The sequence below is a fragment of the Egretta garzetta genome, unplaced genomic scaffold (genome assembly GCF_000687185.1).
Source record: "Egretta garzetta isolate BGI_Z169 unplaced genomic scaffold, ASM68718v1 scaffold407, whole genome shotgun sequence".
Lineage (NCBI taxonomy): Eukaryota > Metazoa > Chordata > Aves > Pelecaniformes > Ardeidae > Egretta > Egretta garzetta.
The window spans coordinates 73,531-86,920 of record NW_009260183.1 but is presented as its reverse complement, the minus strand read 5'-3'; the positions used below and the strand labels follow the sequence as shown (position 1 = coordinate 86,920).

General features: G+C 56.4%; 3 protein-coding genes across 3 annotated transcripts in view; 1 reads left to right on the top strand and 2 right to left on the bottom strand.

The window, feature by feature from the left end:
• The first annotated feature begins 183 nt into the window (after positions 1-183).
• Positions 184-5,596, top strand: LOC104129176 (zinc finger protein RFP-like). Its single transcript, XM_035897432.1, has 7 exons — positions 184-962; positions 2,206-2,301; positions 2,698-2,928; positions 3,119-3,141; positions 3,418-3,533; positions 3,726-3,755; positions 4,282-5,596. The coding sequence occupies exons 1-7, from the start codon at positions 543-545 to the stop codon at positions 4,794-4,796; spliced, it is 1,431 nt and encodes a 476-aa protein (XP_035753325.1). The 5' UTR covers positions 184-542; the 3' UTR covers positions 4,797-5,596.
• Positions 5,597-5,845: 249 nt separating this feature from the next.
• LOC104129183 (E3 ubiquitin-protein ligase TRIM39-like) lies at positions 5,846-9,980 on the bottom strand. The gene is given in 7 exon segments (XM_035897437.1): positions 5,846-6,183; positions 6,185-6,365; positions 6,871-6,986; positions 7,467-7,489; positions 8,425-8,544; positions 9,702-9,738; positions 9,910-9,980. Coding segments are annotated over 7 exon segments (783 nt in total). The 3' UTR covers positions 5,846-5,948.
• Positions 9,981-12,070: 2,090 nt separating this feature from the next.
• Positions 12,071-13,390, bottom strand: part of LOC118452596 (zinc finger protein RFP-like) — a 7,356-nt gene continuing 6,036 nt past the window's right edge. Inside the window, exon 7 of the mRNA XM_035897430.1 lies at positions 12,071-13,307. Within this exon, the coding sequence (XP_035753323.1) occupies positions 12,712-13,307 (596 nt within the window). The 3' untranslated portion in view covers positions 12,071-12,711. The remainder of the gene's footprint in view (positions 13,308-13,390) is intronic.

Here is a 13,390-nt window from a genome sequence, read left to right as displayed (position 1 = left end):
CCCACGCATGCCAGCAGCCTGGATTTGCTGCAGAGAGAATGCCCAGACCCTTTCCCCATCCCAGGACCCTTCTCCCCCTCCACATGGGTACCCCTCACCCCCCCACTTCTGGCTTCGTTCCTCCTCCCTCACCCTCCCTCCGATACGCAACCTCCTTCCCAAGCCTCACCTTTTCCATGGATGCTCTTCCCCATCTTTTCCAAGCCAAGCCCCCTCCCCAAATCCTCTTTGCCCCCACGCCCAGACCCCTTCCAGGCTGTGGGGCTCACCCTCAGGCTTGGCAGAGCTCCCCATCCTTCCTCCCTGCCAGGCTCTGGGTACCAGGAACTGGTACGGACTGCAGGTTCCAGCCGTTTTGGGGAGGGGGACCACCCTGGGGGGTGCAACCAGGAGGACTTTGGCCATCGCCCACTCTCTGCCTTCCCAACCAGGCTCAGCTCTGGCTCTGCCCACCCTGGGGGGTGGCAGGAAGGGAAACGCCTTTCCCTCGCTCAGAGGAAAATGAAAGTGGCCGACGTCTCACAAGCTCACACCGGGGCCCCATGGCTGCGCCGAACCCCACCGCAGAGCTCCCCAGCGAAGCCTCCTGCCCCATCTGCCTCGAGTATTTCCGAGACCCTGTATCCATCCACTGCGGTCACAACTTCTGCCGGGCGTGCATCACCCGCTGCTGGGAGTGGTCCACGGTGGATTTCTCCTGCCCGCAGTGCCGGGAGACGGCACCAGAGAGAAACCTTCGGCCCAGCCGAGAGCTGGCGCGGGTGCTGGAAATCGCCAAGCGGTTGAGCTTGCAGGCGGCCAGAGGGGAGGTGGTTGAGGAGGAAGGATGCGAGAGGCACCAGGAGCCTCTGAAGATCTTCTGCAAGGATGATGAAGCCTTCATCTGCATGATCTGCCGGGAGTCCCGAGCGCACCGGTCTCACACCATGCTCCCCGTGCTGGATGCTGTCCAGGAATACAAGGTAAAGGGGATTTGTTTTTCCATCTAGATGTGCACTAGGAGCCAGACCAGCACCAGCACTTGATGTTCCCCTCGCAGCGCGTTACCATCAGGCTGTGAGACATCTCACCCCCACCCAAGGATGTTAGGCAGGGGGCAGAAATGTTGTGTCCCCCCCTCCTCTGGGCGTTTGCTCTTCCCCCAGAGCAAACTGGCCCCTTTCAAAATGACGGCGTAGACCACGCTCCGGTGCTTCTGCTGTCTCAGTTCTCCCCTGAGAACCTGGTGCTCCGTGGCTGAAGGGGTGAGGCCTTAATCCCCTCTCCCCTGCTGCAAAATCCAAGCCTTTGTCCAGCTCCGGCGTTTACTTGGCAACTGCTGATCCCAGGATGCTCTCTAAGCCAGTGGGACCGTGGTCCGATAAAACCAGGGCTGTTTTCCTGCTGTATCAGTGAGTTAAATCGGCTCAGAGAAAGGATCTGCTGCAGCCACGAGCTGGCACAGAGCGCTTGTTCCACTGTGTGGCATTTATTTAAAGCATAAAGTCTTACGCTCAGGATGCTTCTGAACCAAGAGAGGCACAAGGAGGAGCTCTGGAGCTGACCACAACACAATCCCCTCCCCGGACTATATATCGTAGAATCCTAGAATGGTTTGGGTTGGAAGGGACCCCTAGAGTTCATAGAATCACAGAATGGTTTGGGTTGGAAGGGACCCCTAGAGGTCACCCAGCCCAACCCCCCTGCAGGAGCAGAGACATCTCCAACCACATCAGGTTGCCCACAGCCCCGGCCAACCTGGCCTGGGATGTTCCCAGGGATGGGGCCTCCACCCCCGCTCTGGGAAACCCCTGCCAGGGTTTCACCGCCCTCAGGGGCAAGAAGTTCTTCCTCATCTCCAGTCTAAACCTGCCCTGGTTTGGTTTAAAACCATCCCCCCTTGTCCTGTCACAGCTGGCCCTGCTAAAAAGATTGTCCCCGTCTGTCCTATGGGCCCCCGGGAAGCCCTGCAAGGCCGCACTCAGCTCTGCCCTGAACCTTCTCTTCTCCAGGCTGAACAATCTTCTCCAGGCTGAACACCCCCAACTCTCCCAGACTGGCCTCATAGCAGAGGGGCTCCAGCCCTTGGATCATTTTGATCACCCTCCTCTGGCCCCGCTCCAACCGTTCCACGTCCTTCTTGTGCTGAGGGCTCCAGAAAATATATATTTTTTAGGCCATTTCAGTCTCCAGAGACGTGGGGGTCTTTATTTTTCCTTCCCCCAGGGACAAATCCAGGCTCATCTGGAAGCCGTGAAGGAAGACCGAGACAAACTCCTGGGACTTCGAGAGGTTGAAATAAGGAGAAGCTGGGAGTATTTGGTAAAAGTTTCTATGAGGAGGGATGCGGGGGGGAGGGTCGGGTCTGGTTGTCCCCCTTCGGCTTTAGGTACAATGCCATGTGGGTGATCATACCGCGCTGCCTTAGGGTTGGGGTCCCTTCCCAGGTACCAAACCAAACACTGCCGGGTTTTTTCTCAGAGTTGGGGTAGGGAAATAACTGGCAGAGTCTGGAGCCCCACTAGGAACTCAACTGCTAAACCATGGAATGGTTTAAGTTGGACAAGACCCTTCAGATCATCAAGTCCAACTGTTGAGAAATTCGTGAAGGATATAGGATGCTCAAGACTCTCCAGGTGTGCCCTCGCTGGCACACATGGGACTCTACCGCATCCTTCTCCACCCTACTCTTCCCTTCTTGTGTCCCCCTCCTGGCAGGAGAAGACTGGAGCGGAGCGGCAGAGGATTTTCTCCAAGTTTGAAGGGTTTCGCCTCTTCCTGGAGGACCATGCCCGTCACCTGCTGGCTCAGCTGGGTGACCTGGAGAGAGACGTTGAGAAAATCCAGGAAGAAAACATCACGAGTCTGACGAAGGAGATCTCGCATCTGGATACCTTGATCCAGGAGATGGAGGAGAAGTGCCAGCAACCAGCAAGCAAGTTTCTGCAGGTGAGGGAGGAGGGAACAGAGCCAGGCCTTCACCACCTGGCTCCAGGCTATTTTCTGGCTTTGAGTATTGCCCCACGATGCTGCGGAACCCAGGCTGAGCTCAGCTCTCAAGCTGCGTCCACGCTGTTGAGGTTTCCATAGATGTTTTGCTACCAAGACCTATTCACTGAGTTCCCTCTCTCCCTTCCAGGACATCAAAGGCACCTTGAGCAGGTACGGGGCTTCCTGAGCTTCTCCTTCCATCCCAGGCTGGGGAGGGAGGTTGGACCTTGTGTCTTACAGGGCAGGTAGGGAGAAGCCCTCACAAAACGTCGCCCAGAAGTCAAACATTTGGCTTTGTGGACAAGAGGCCCTGGGCAAAGGTGGCTTTGCCCGTGGTTGAAGCCTTCACCAGCTCCTCTGAGCTATGGGTGCACGCAAAAGTTTTCTTGGGCTCTCTCTCTGAGAAGATGCGTCCTCACCCCTTCGTTCTGCCCCTCCTTCTTCTAGGTTTGAGAAGGAGAACTTCCAGCAGCCCCCGCTGCTGCTGCCAGAGCTGGAGAAGAAAATTAGTCACTTCAGGGAGAAGAATATTGCTCTTGAGGAGATTCTGAGGAGCTTCCAAGGTATTGAGGGCGGGCTGGGGAGACAGTGCGATACCTGGGCAGGCATAAGTTGTATTTATTTAATTGGAGTATAAATTCTATTTTATTGCGGCTTTATACATGATGTCAGCGTGGCAGAGCGACCTCTCTGTCCTCGCCTTCACCCCGATACCCACGTGTCTCATCAGATGTCCTCTCTCCTCCCCTCTTTAGACATCCTGATGTTTGAGCTGCCTGAAAAGAGTAAGTCCGCATCTCCTGGAAGTGAGGGAGTGGGAAGGCCCAAGGGGAGGCTGAGCCCAACGTGGGATGGCCCACGAGTTGCTGGGTCATGTCCGAACAAAATAATGGATAGCATGGGGGCGGCCAACAGTCCGTAAGGAGCCAGGGAGTCCTCACCGTAATGTGGGGATCGATCCATCTCTTCCCACGGAGCTGCTAAAAACTGAGTCTGCCCCTTCGTGCCAATCTGTTCAGGGAACAAATGCCTACTTTGTCATTTTTGGCCCCAAAAAGGGGTTAGGGGGTCTCCTCATCTGCCTCGGGGCTTGTCCTCTTGCTCCCCTGGGAATCTTCTGAAGTTTTCCTGGGCCCTGTGGGATGGGGAAAGCAACCAGTGCCTGCCCCTGCAGCAAGGGCAAAGCATCCCAAACAAAAGGATGGACGGTGCTGCAGGACCTCCCCGCCCAGCCCCAGCAGTGAGGCAGAACCCAGGGCCATGGGAAGTGGTTTGGTTTCCTTTGGTGCTCTACTCTCTGCCCCTTTGCAGTGACAGTGACCCTGGATCCATCCACGGCTCACCCCCAGCTCGTCGTGTCAGCGGACGGGAGGAGCGTGAGGTGGGAAGATGCCCAGCAGGACCCATCTGCTGATGGGTTTGGCACCGATCCCTGCGTGCTGGGCTGTGAGGGCATCACCTCGGGGAGATGCTGCTGGGAAGTGGAGGTGACACCCAAAGGCTCCTGGGCCGTGGGGGTGGCCAGGGAGTCCCTGAGGAGAAGGGAGGAGACCACCACGAGCCCGGAGATGGAGCTCTGGTCTATGGGTCTCTGCGAGGGTCAGTTTTGGGCTCTCACTTCCCTTGAGCGTGTCCCGCTGTACCAGATCCAGGTCCCCAGAAGGGTCCGGATCTCCCTGGACTATGAAAAGGGACAGGTGGCATTTTTTGATGCCGATAAGAGGGCTCTGATATTCGCTTTCCCAGCGGCTTCGTTTAAAGGGGAGAGTATTCATCCCTGGTTCCTGGTATGGAGCGAGGGCTCCCAGATCACGCTGTGTCCCTGAAGCGCTCCCTTCTTACCCAGATGCCAGTTCTATGTCCCCAACATCCCTATGGCCAGGACCTGGGAGGCCTTCTGTCTACTGAAGTCCTAGCTGGCCTTGCTGGTCTCTCTTTCCATCATTGGTGATGCCAAAGGGTTGAGCCTTTCTGTGGGTTGGTGTCCCAACGGGTCACCCTCAAACCGGGCCATCATGAAGAAACAGCACCGCGTCTGCCCCACCGCATCCCACACCAGCTCTGCTCTTTCTCCGGTCTGATGGGTTTTAGATGAAGTAAAAAGGTTCACATGCTCCTAAGGTTCTTCTCTGCCTGGTTCCTTGAGTGTCGGGTTCAAGGCGGGGAGCTGGAGTTTTGGCTGACTAAATCCCATTCCTGGGATTTGCACCATGCCAGGGCGAGTTGGCCGTGCCTGCACCCAGAAAGGTCGCCAAGCCCCATGTGGGTGACCTAGGGGCGTCCCTGGAAGCCCTGTGCCCCGCTGCTCTCCTGTCTTCTGGCAGCCCCAACCCCAGGGAAAGACACAGAGGAGGAAAATCACATCTTTGTTGTTATTATTATGAAGGATCTACACCATGGAAGTTTCAAATATCAATTTTTGGAGGAGAGAGAGAACAGCTGAGGCTCGGGAACTCTGCCACATGTGGGCTTTCCACCAGCAAAGGCACCACCATGGTAGGACTCCACCTTGCAGCACTGAAGGCTGGGATAAACCTTACCCGCTAGCAGCTGCAGACGTTTGCGCTGTGAATTTCTGACCTGGCCACCCCAGAATCCTTTGGAAGGGAGAAACTGCCTGGTTCAGGGCGATTGCACCCACAGGGAGGTTGGGAGGGGGGGAAGATCAAGTTTGGACCCCTTGGTTTGGAGGTGACCAGGCCAACATTTCCACTGTTGTCACGCTGAATTTTCCCCCTTTCCCCGCTATTTCCCATTCCTGTGCCCCAGGGTCCCCTCTCCAGTGCTTTTTTTCCCCCATTTTTTCCTCAGCCTCATCCTTATCAAGCCCACCCCCCCTAGTTTCATAGGGAAGAAGGCAACTCAAAAGCCCAAGTCCCCATTGACTCCATTCCTTGTAGTCCCAGGGGTAGCACAGGGGACAAGGGGTTGTCCCCTGACGCTGGGGGGGGAGGGGGGGGGATGCTGGTCCCCATGTCTCAGGGGCACAGCCTGAGCTGGGACCTGGCCCCCACCACCCAGAGCCATGGGCGGACCCTCTCCCCCGTGAAGGAGGCACGGGAAAAAATGAACATGAGCCCCCCCTCCTCTGCATCAAAGAATGCCACCGTCCCTCCGGCGTAGTCCAGGTGGACGCTGACCCGCCGGGGCACCCAACGGAGGGGGAGGAGGGTCACCTTGCGGGTGGTGAGTGCCCGAACTTGTCCCCCCCACCTCCACCTCCCAGCTCTGCCGGCCGGCTGCAAAGCCCTGGCATCCCAGCACGAAGGGCCAGTAGTCAAATCGCTCCGGGTTGTCAGGCAGGTCCTGGCGTCCTTCCCCGCGTCTCACGCTCTTACGGTCCTCGGAGAGGATGAGGTCGGGGTGAGCCGTGTCAGGGTCCAGGGTCACAATGGCTGGGGGGAGGATGGGGACAGGGGGGTCAGAAGCAAGGCTGATAGTCCCAGGGATGCGGAAGGGGCCAGCAGGACCCAGGCTGGCATCCAAGGGGAAAAAGCACAGAATCATGGAAGCGTTGAGGTTGGAGAAGCCCTTGAAGCTCTCCCAGCCCAACCCTTCCCCTACCCCTGCCATCCCACCCCCAAACGCCAGCCCTCAGCACCGCCTCTGCCCGGCTGTTAAATCCCCCCAGGGCTGGGGACTCGACCCCTTCCCTGGGCAGCCCCTTCCAGTGCCTGACAGCCCCAAGGGGAAGGAATTGTTCCCCATGGCCAACCTCACCCTGCCCTGGCACAACTTGAGGCCATTTCCTTCCTCTCCTCCATCTCCAGGTTTCTCTCAGCGGTATTTCTGTTCCCAAAGTATATCCAGAATGAGCTAAGGACAGCTCAGCTCTTCCAGCTCTCCCCAAAATATGGCTCCCCTATTTTTTTTTCCTCCTCCTTGAGCCCTTCTCAGTACCTCGTAGCTTCTTCAGAGTATCCTTCAGAGCGCTGCTCCTCCAGGAGGAATGACAGACTCTCTCCTCCGATGCCAGAGAAGCATCTGCTGGCAGCTGGAAAGTCACCTTCCCACACCTGTGGGAACACAAAACCCCCAACAACCCCCACTTTTCGGAGCGATCGGTGTCATTTCAGGACATCTGATGCCACCAGAAATGAAGTGACGGTGTTGCTGGAATGTTGGAGGTTTTTAACCTTACCCCCTCAGCAACCCAACCCTCAAGGAATATAAAGGCCAAATTTCCCTGTTGGATTAATCTTTTTTTTTTTAATTTTTTTTTTTTTTGTGTAGACCATGAGAAAGGTCCAGCTTGAGGGGACCGGGCTAGTGAAAAGGGCCAAGGCCTTGCAGTGAAATCAAAGCCAAGCTTTGCCAACGTGGAGGTCATTTTGAGGCTGACGCTCCTTTGATTGGCACATCGAGGGACGAGACAACCCAAAATACCCTTCCAGTGATGCAGAGGCACATTCGACAGCCACCCGATGAGTTTTCTCCTCTTGTGGCCATTGCTCTTTGAGAAGGTGGTGAAAGAGCCTGTCAGGGAGGCCACGTACCTGCTGAGGGTGCTCTTCCCATCCTAGGGAATGAAAAGAGAAAGCAAATGAAGCTCAGCTTTTCCCCTCAAATTGCAGCAATGCTGAGTTGTTCAGCTGGGGATGGACCTCTCGGGTCTCCGCTCTGACCCTCTCGGCTGTGTCCAGGCAAGGTCTGAATACACGCAGGGATGGAGATGCCCACATCTAGAGGGACCCTGAGCCGGGGAGGCACCACACTCATGAGGAAAACATTATTTTTTTTTCCCAAATCTAGACAAAATTTCTCTTGCCACAACCTGTTGCCTCTCATCCTTTCACTGGGCGCCTCTGAGACACCCAGGAGGAACCTCCGCCTGCTCCATAAACTCATTAGACCACTAAAAGGGCACCCCAGTAGCACCGATGATAGACATTCATGGCCCTGACCAGCCCGCCCTCAGACCCCACCTACCCCCTGCCCATGGCTCAGGGGCTCAATTTAAGCTCAGTCCTTGGGGATTTAGGCCTTTTGCAAGATGCCTCGGAGGAGCATGGCCATGGACCCCGCTGATCCACCCCATGGGTTGCCTTCCTGGCTTGCCCCCAGCCTTGCCTCCTGCCCATGGACCCACCTGTTGCTCTGGGTTGCCCCTGGCTGCTCCCCTCTCCCAGGTACCTCAAGCATGGGGTGAAGGCTGGTGATGCTCTTGCTCCCTACGCTATCAGGCTCAAGTGCCCCATCCCATGGGGAGCCACCGGCCCTCACCATTCCCCGCCACAGTGATTCGAGCCCCCCTTTTTTTTCCCCCACTTTTCTAGGCTGCACATCTCCCCCTCTTTGGAGAGACGGGATCCCCTTGGGGGGTTCAGAGTTACAGCTGGAACAGGAGCAAACCCAGCTCGGAAAACCCAACTCATTAAGCCGGAGGTGACCTGGCGGGGAGGACCCTCCCTACAATTTTCCCTTGAAAATTCTCACCCAGGTAAATTCACTCACAGATTTCTGACGCTTCCCCTCTTGCCCTTGCGTTGGGTTGTCCAGCTGGGAGATCTCCTCTGAGGCTTTGGTGGCAGTTTTTGCCTGCCTCTTCTCAATCTCATTTTTCAGTTCTTCCAGCTGCAAAAGGAAGAAGAGCTCGTGGTCCTCCTGGGACCTGCAAGGCACCTGAAATCTAAGCCCGTCTGCCAGGGCTTGGCTCCTGCCCTCCCCTTTTAAAGGTGCAAAGGAAGGAGCGGCGGGATGGGAAATACCATGAGGAATTCATGGAGAGGCATTTCTTGGAGGAGATCACCCATGAACACAAATCCCTCCTGACTTTTCTGGAATTCCTGGAGAAACTTGGGGGGGGGGTGTGGAAAAATCAAACTCGAGGCACAAAAAAAGCGACACAGATTTGGGAGGAAAGATGCTGATAAAAGGCACAAACACACTTGCGTGAACTTGGGCAGAATCCCAGAATTCCAGCATGGCAGGGTTTGGAAGGGACCTCCAGAGATGACCCAGCCCAACTCCCCTGCTCAAGCAGGCTCACCCAGAGCAGGGGGCACAGGACAGCGGCCAGGCGGGGGTTGAAGATCTCCAGAGAAGGAGACTCCACAGCCCCCCTGGGCAGCCTGGGCCAGGGCTCCATAACCCACACAGTCAACAAGTTCTTCCTCACGTTCCACTGGAACCTCTTCTGCTCCAGTTTGTGCCCATGGCCCCTTGTCCTGGCGCTGGGCACCACTGAGAACAGCCTGGCTCCATCCTCGTGACCCCCACCCTTGAGATATTTCATAGAATCACAGAATGTTTTGGGTTGGAAGGGGCCCCTAGAGCTCCCCAGGGCAGAGCAGAGGGGGAGGAGAACCTCCCTCCCCCTGCTGGCCATGGTCCTCTTGATGCACCCCAGGATGCCGTTGGCCTTCTTGGCCACCAGGGCACCCTGCTGGCTCATGGCCACCATGTTGTCCACTAGGACCCCCAGGTCCCTCTGGGCAGAGCTGCTTCCCAGCAGGTCAGCCCCCAGCCTGTCCTGGTGCCTGGGGTCCAACCTCCCCAGGGCCAGCACCCGACACTTGTCCCTTGTTGAACGTCATTGGGTTCCTCTCCACCTAACCCTCTACCCTGCCCAGGTCCCGCTGAGCGGCAGTGCAGCCTCCTGAGCGCCGCGATATCCCCGCACTTACCAGCCCAGCAGTGATGCAAAGCAACCAAAAACGGTCAAGAGAAATGACCCTAAAGTTGGTGTTTTACCGCCCAGGGACTGCCCGGTCCGGGCGCCTGACACCTACCAGATCCTCCAGTGTTCTGCACTCCAGGGTAGCTGTCCTTCCTCAGAGACCTCCTCACTCTCTCCCTTCCGAAAACGTAATGCCTGGATTTCATCCGCAGTCAACTAACAAAACCTGTTGGCTTTCTCCCTTTGATGGGGCTGGATCTTTCCCTTCCTGTTCCTTCCCCGTCCTGAGTAAAACTGCGGCACGGATGCGTCGAGCTTGCGCCTCAGCTCTTCGCGCCGTGTCTCCCGGGCAGGAGGTGGTGACGCCCTTGGACTGATCCGCTGGGAGCATCGTGTTTCTCCTTTGCCCATCTTCCACCTTGGGGAGCTGTTGGGGGTGGTCACCTCACTGCTTTTCTCCTTCTCCTTTTAGGCCTGGGCATCAGGCGAAACCATCAGCCCTCCCAGGAAAGGGCTGGAGGCGAAAAGACCTCCAGGTGAGGAGCTCTTGAGGCTTGGTGGGACCATGGATGAGAAAAACATAAGAAAACAGGGAGGGGAAATGTGCAACTGGAATCTTGGTGGTGCTGGAAGAGGGGTTGCAACTCAACATGCATCAGGGGGCACATGTTGGGGTGCTTGGGAGCCCTGCCAGGGATGTACCTCTAGCCGCCCATCACTACGTGACCTCCAGCAAGCTCTGTCCTGGCTCTGAGCTCGCGGTGAAACGTTTCTAAGCAATTCCCAACCCACTGCTCCTTTGCTAAGCTCCATGGCTCCATATTTTTCGCATCACGGCAACTGGGCGGCCTGGAGGTAGGGTCACTGTGACCCAGCTGAAGGGTTACCAGCACAGATAACCCCCAGCTGCAATCACTTGGCCAGGTTTGGGGAAGCAAGTCTCATTTCCAGCAAACTATTCCCATCAGGAAGAGCCAGAGGCCAGAGGGGGGTGGGGGGGGAGTTGCTCGCTCCTGGAACTGCAGGACTGGAAGCAAACACCCTGCAACCGCTTCCCAGGGAAGCATGGCCTGGGGGTGAGCAGAGTGGGAGGCAACCTGTCCTGCCAGACGCAAGAGGTGGGTGCAACCCAGTGAACGAGACACCTCCATCTGAGCTAGGCTGCTTTGTTCTCTGGAGGAGAGCGGCTCCTCCGCGCCCATTGGCAGAGCCTAGGGCACAGCTCCTTTCATCTCCAAATGAGGTTGCCTACGGTTGAGCAAACGAGTTGCACCCTAAAAACTGTGACAGAGCCTGGGAAACCGGCTGGGGTGGAGCCATCTGCATGGCAGATCTCTGGAATTGAAGGGACACCTGGGAGAGAGCTGGATGGGGATCAGAGACATCGGAGGGAACCTGTGGCCCTGAAGGAGTCAGGAAAACATCTCCGCCTCCGAGGAAAACACTAAGTTTTACCAGGATTTGGTGGTTTGTGTCTTACATTTCTCAGCAGGTGCCTCTGAGAGGAGCATGATGGGACTGCAAGTGGTTCAGGGACCTCCAGCAACCCCCAAATGCATCCTTGAAGAACAGCTCAAGAGCTTTTCCCCTGATTCACCCAGGTCCTTCCTGCACTGGCAGCCTCTCCATCTGTATTCCTCTGCCTCTCCCAACTGGGCTTGAATCCATGACGGGATGTGGACCCAACACGCATGGTGACACACGTTGGCTCATAGGCCTCCCTGTCAGAGGTGTGGCAAAGCATCTGCAGAAAGCAGATGGATCCCCTGCTGGGGTGATGGGACCAAGTGACGGCGATGCACTGGGCTGAGGAGCATGGATGGAGGGGGAGGGGGATATGTGACAGCATAGACAAAGACCAGCGCCAAAATATCGGCTCTCAGTTTGCCCTCGGTGGGAGCCGTGGGGATGGGGAGGTCGGGCTTCATCACGGGGGTGCCCATTCATATCTTGGCTGTTATTCTGAGCCCGACGTCACCCGCTCCCTCCCACTCTCGCTTCTGGTTCCTCTTCTCGGTTCTATAATCAACAACGGGGGGGTTATTTCCGTGACACCTCTTCCTCTTTTCAGGTTTCCTCGGAAGAAAACCAGCAGGTTTTGAGGGAATCGGTGCAGGTGAATTAAGTGAAAATGCCAGAATTTGCATTTCGCCTGGCCGCTCCACCTGCTTTTATAGTCGAGGAACATCTGACCCGCGCAGCCGCAGGAGCCGCCGGCACGACTGATCCCGTCTTCTCCCTCCTGAAGAGCCAACGGGGAGGAACAGGCTTTCCCTGGGAGTTATCCAGGAAGCTGATGTGGAAAACTACATTCCAGGTGGGCTGGTTTCCCTTCACTGCCTGCCAAGGGGGCGTGAATGCCTGGAGGTCCACCCCGAGAAGGTGGGAAGGTAAGCGAGGTGTCCCCATCCCACGGCGCTTTTCTTGATCTTGCTGAGCCAAATGCTAAGAAACGCGAGGTAATGCATCCATGGTGAGGCAGAAAGTGGAAAGCGCAAACCAAAATGCTATTTTATTTCAAATAAATATCAGAAATTTGGCAGAGATAGAGACCAGCTCCCCAAACCAAGCCAGCGGGTACTAAAAGGCCACCGCCCTTTGCGGAACAGACTCCGGATCCACCTTGTGATTGATGTCAGAGAGAAAACACTTTGGAACGAGGTATAAACAGAAGGATTCAGTCCATTAAAGGCAAAATAAATCAAAAAAGACCACACATTTGGAAGCCCTGAGTGCTCTCCGTCCTTGGTCAACCCCTCAATGTTCCCTTCCTTCTGATGTGCTGACCCTGTCACCTCATACTGGCCGATCCTTTCTCCTCACCGCTGCCTGCTGGTGTCCTGTCTCCCCATCCTTGCCCTACAGGTGCCTTTCCGAAGCTCCCGATGGAGACAGACACAGGAGAGGAGCAGCAGCAAGTTCTCTCGGCACGATGCTCTGAGCAACTACAGCAAACAGCTGGCATCAAGCAGGAGATGGCCCTTCCATTAAGGTCTCATTGACAGACACCTCAAGGACAGATTCATTAAGGTCTGATTGATAGACACCTCAAGGACAGATTCATTAAGGTCATTGACAGATACCTCAAGGACAGGTTCGTTAAGGTCTCATTGACACATATCTCAAGGATAAATTCGGAGGAGAGACCTGAATCCCACCCAGTCCAGAGGGGACATCAGCTGCCCAGTCACGGACTGGTTCTCTGAGGGTGGGGTTTGGGTGATTTCTTGCAAACGAGCCCCCATCCCCATCTTGAACCAGGGGAAGACCCTCTCCCCGTTGAAGGAGGCTCTGGTGTAAACCAAGATGGAACTGTCATCATCTGCACTGAAAAATGCCACCCGCCCCCCTTCATAGTCCAAGGAGACCCGTATCCTCCTGGGAAGGGGGTTCAGGCGCAGGTTGGCGCGGGGGGAGGTGAGGGAGTGATAAGCTTCCAGCGCCCACACCCCCTCCTTGGGGGTGAGGCTCATGGGTCCCTTCCTCTTGACCGCTGCTCGGGCCACCCCCAGGGCCCAGACACCTCCCTGCCCCACCTCCACCTCCCAGAAATGTCTCCCTGAGGTGAAGCCCTCGCAGCCCAGCACGCAGGGTTCAAAGTCAAATCTCTCCGGGTTGTCCGGGAGGTCTTGCGGCGTCAGCTGGCCCCTGACTTGTTTTCGGTCCTCGGAGAGGTGAAGGTTGGGGTGAGCTGTGGCCGGGTCCAGGGTCACATTGGCTGCAGGACAAGGGAGAAACAGAGTCTTGGAGGTAGGGCTTGGCCCCAGGAGAAGCTGGAGATGTTTCTTTTCCTCCCAGCAT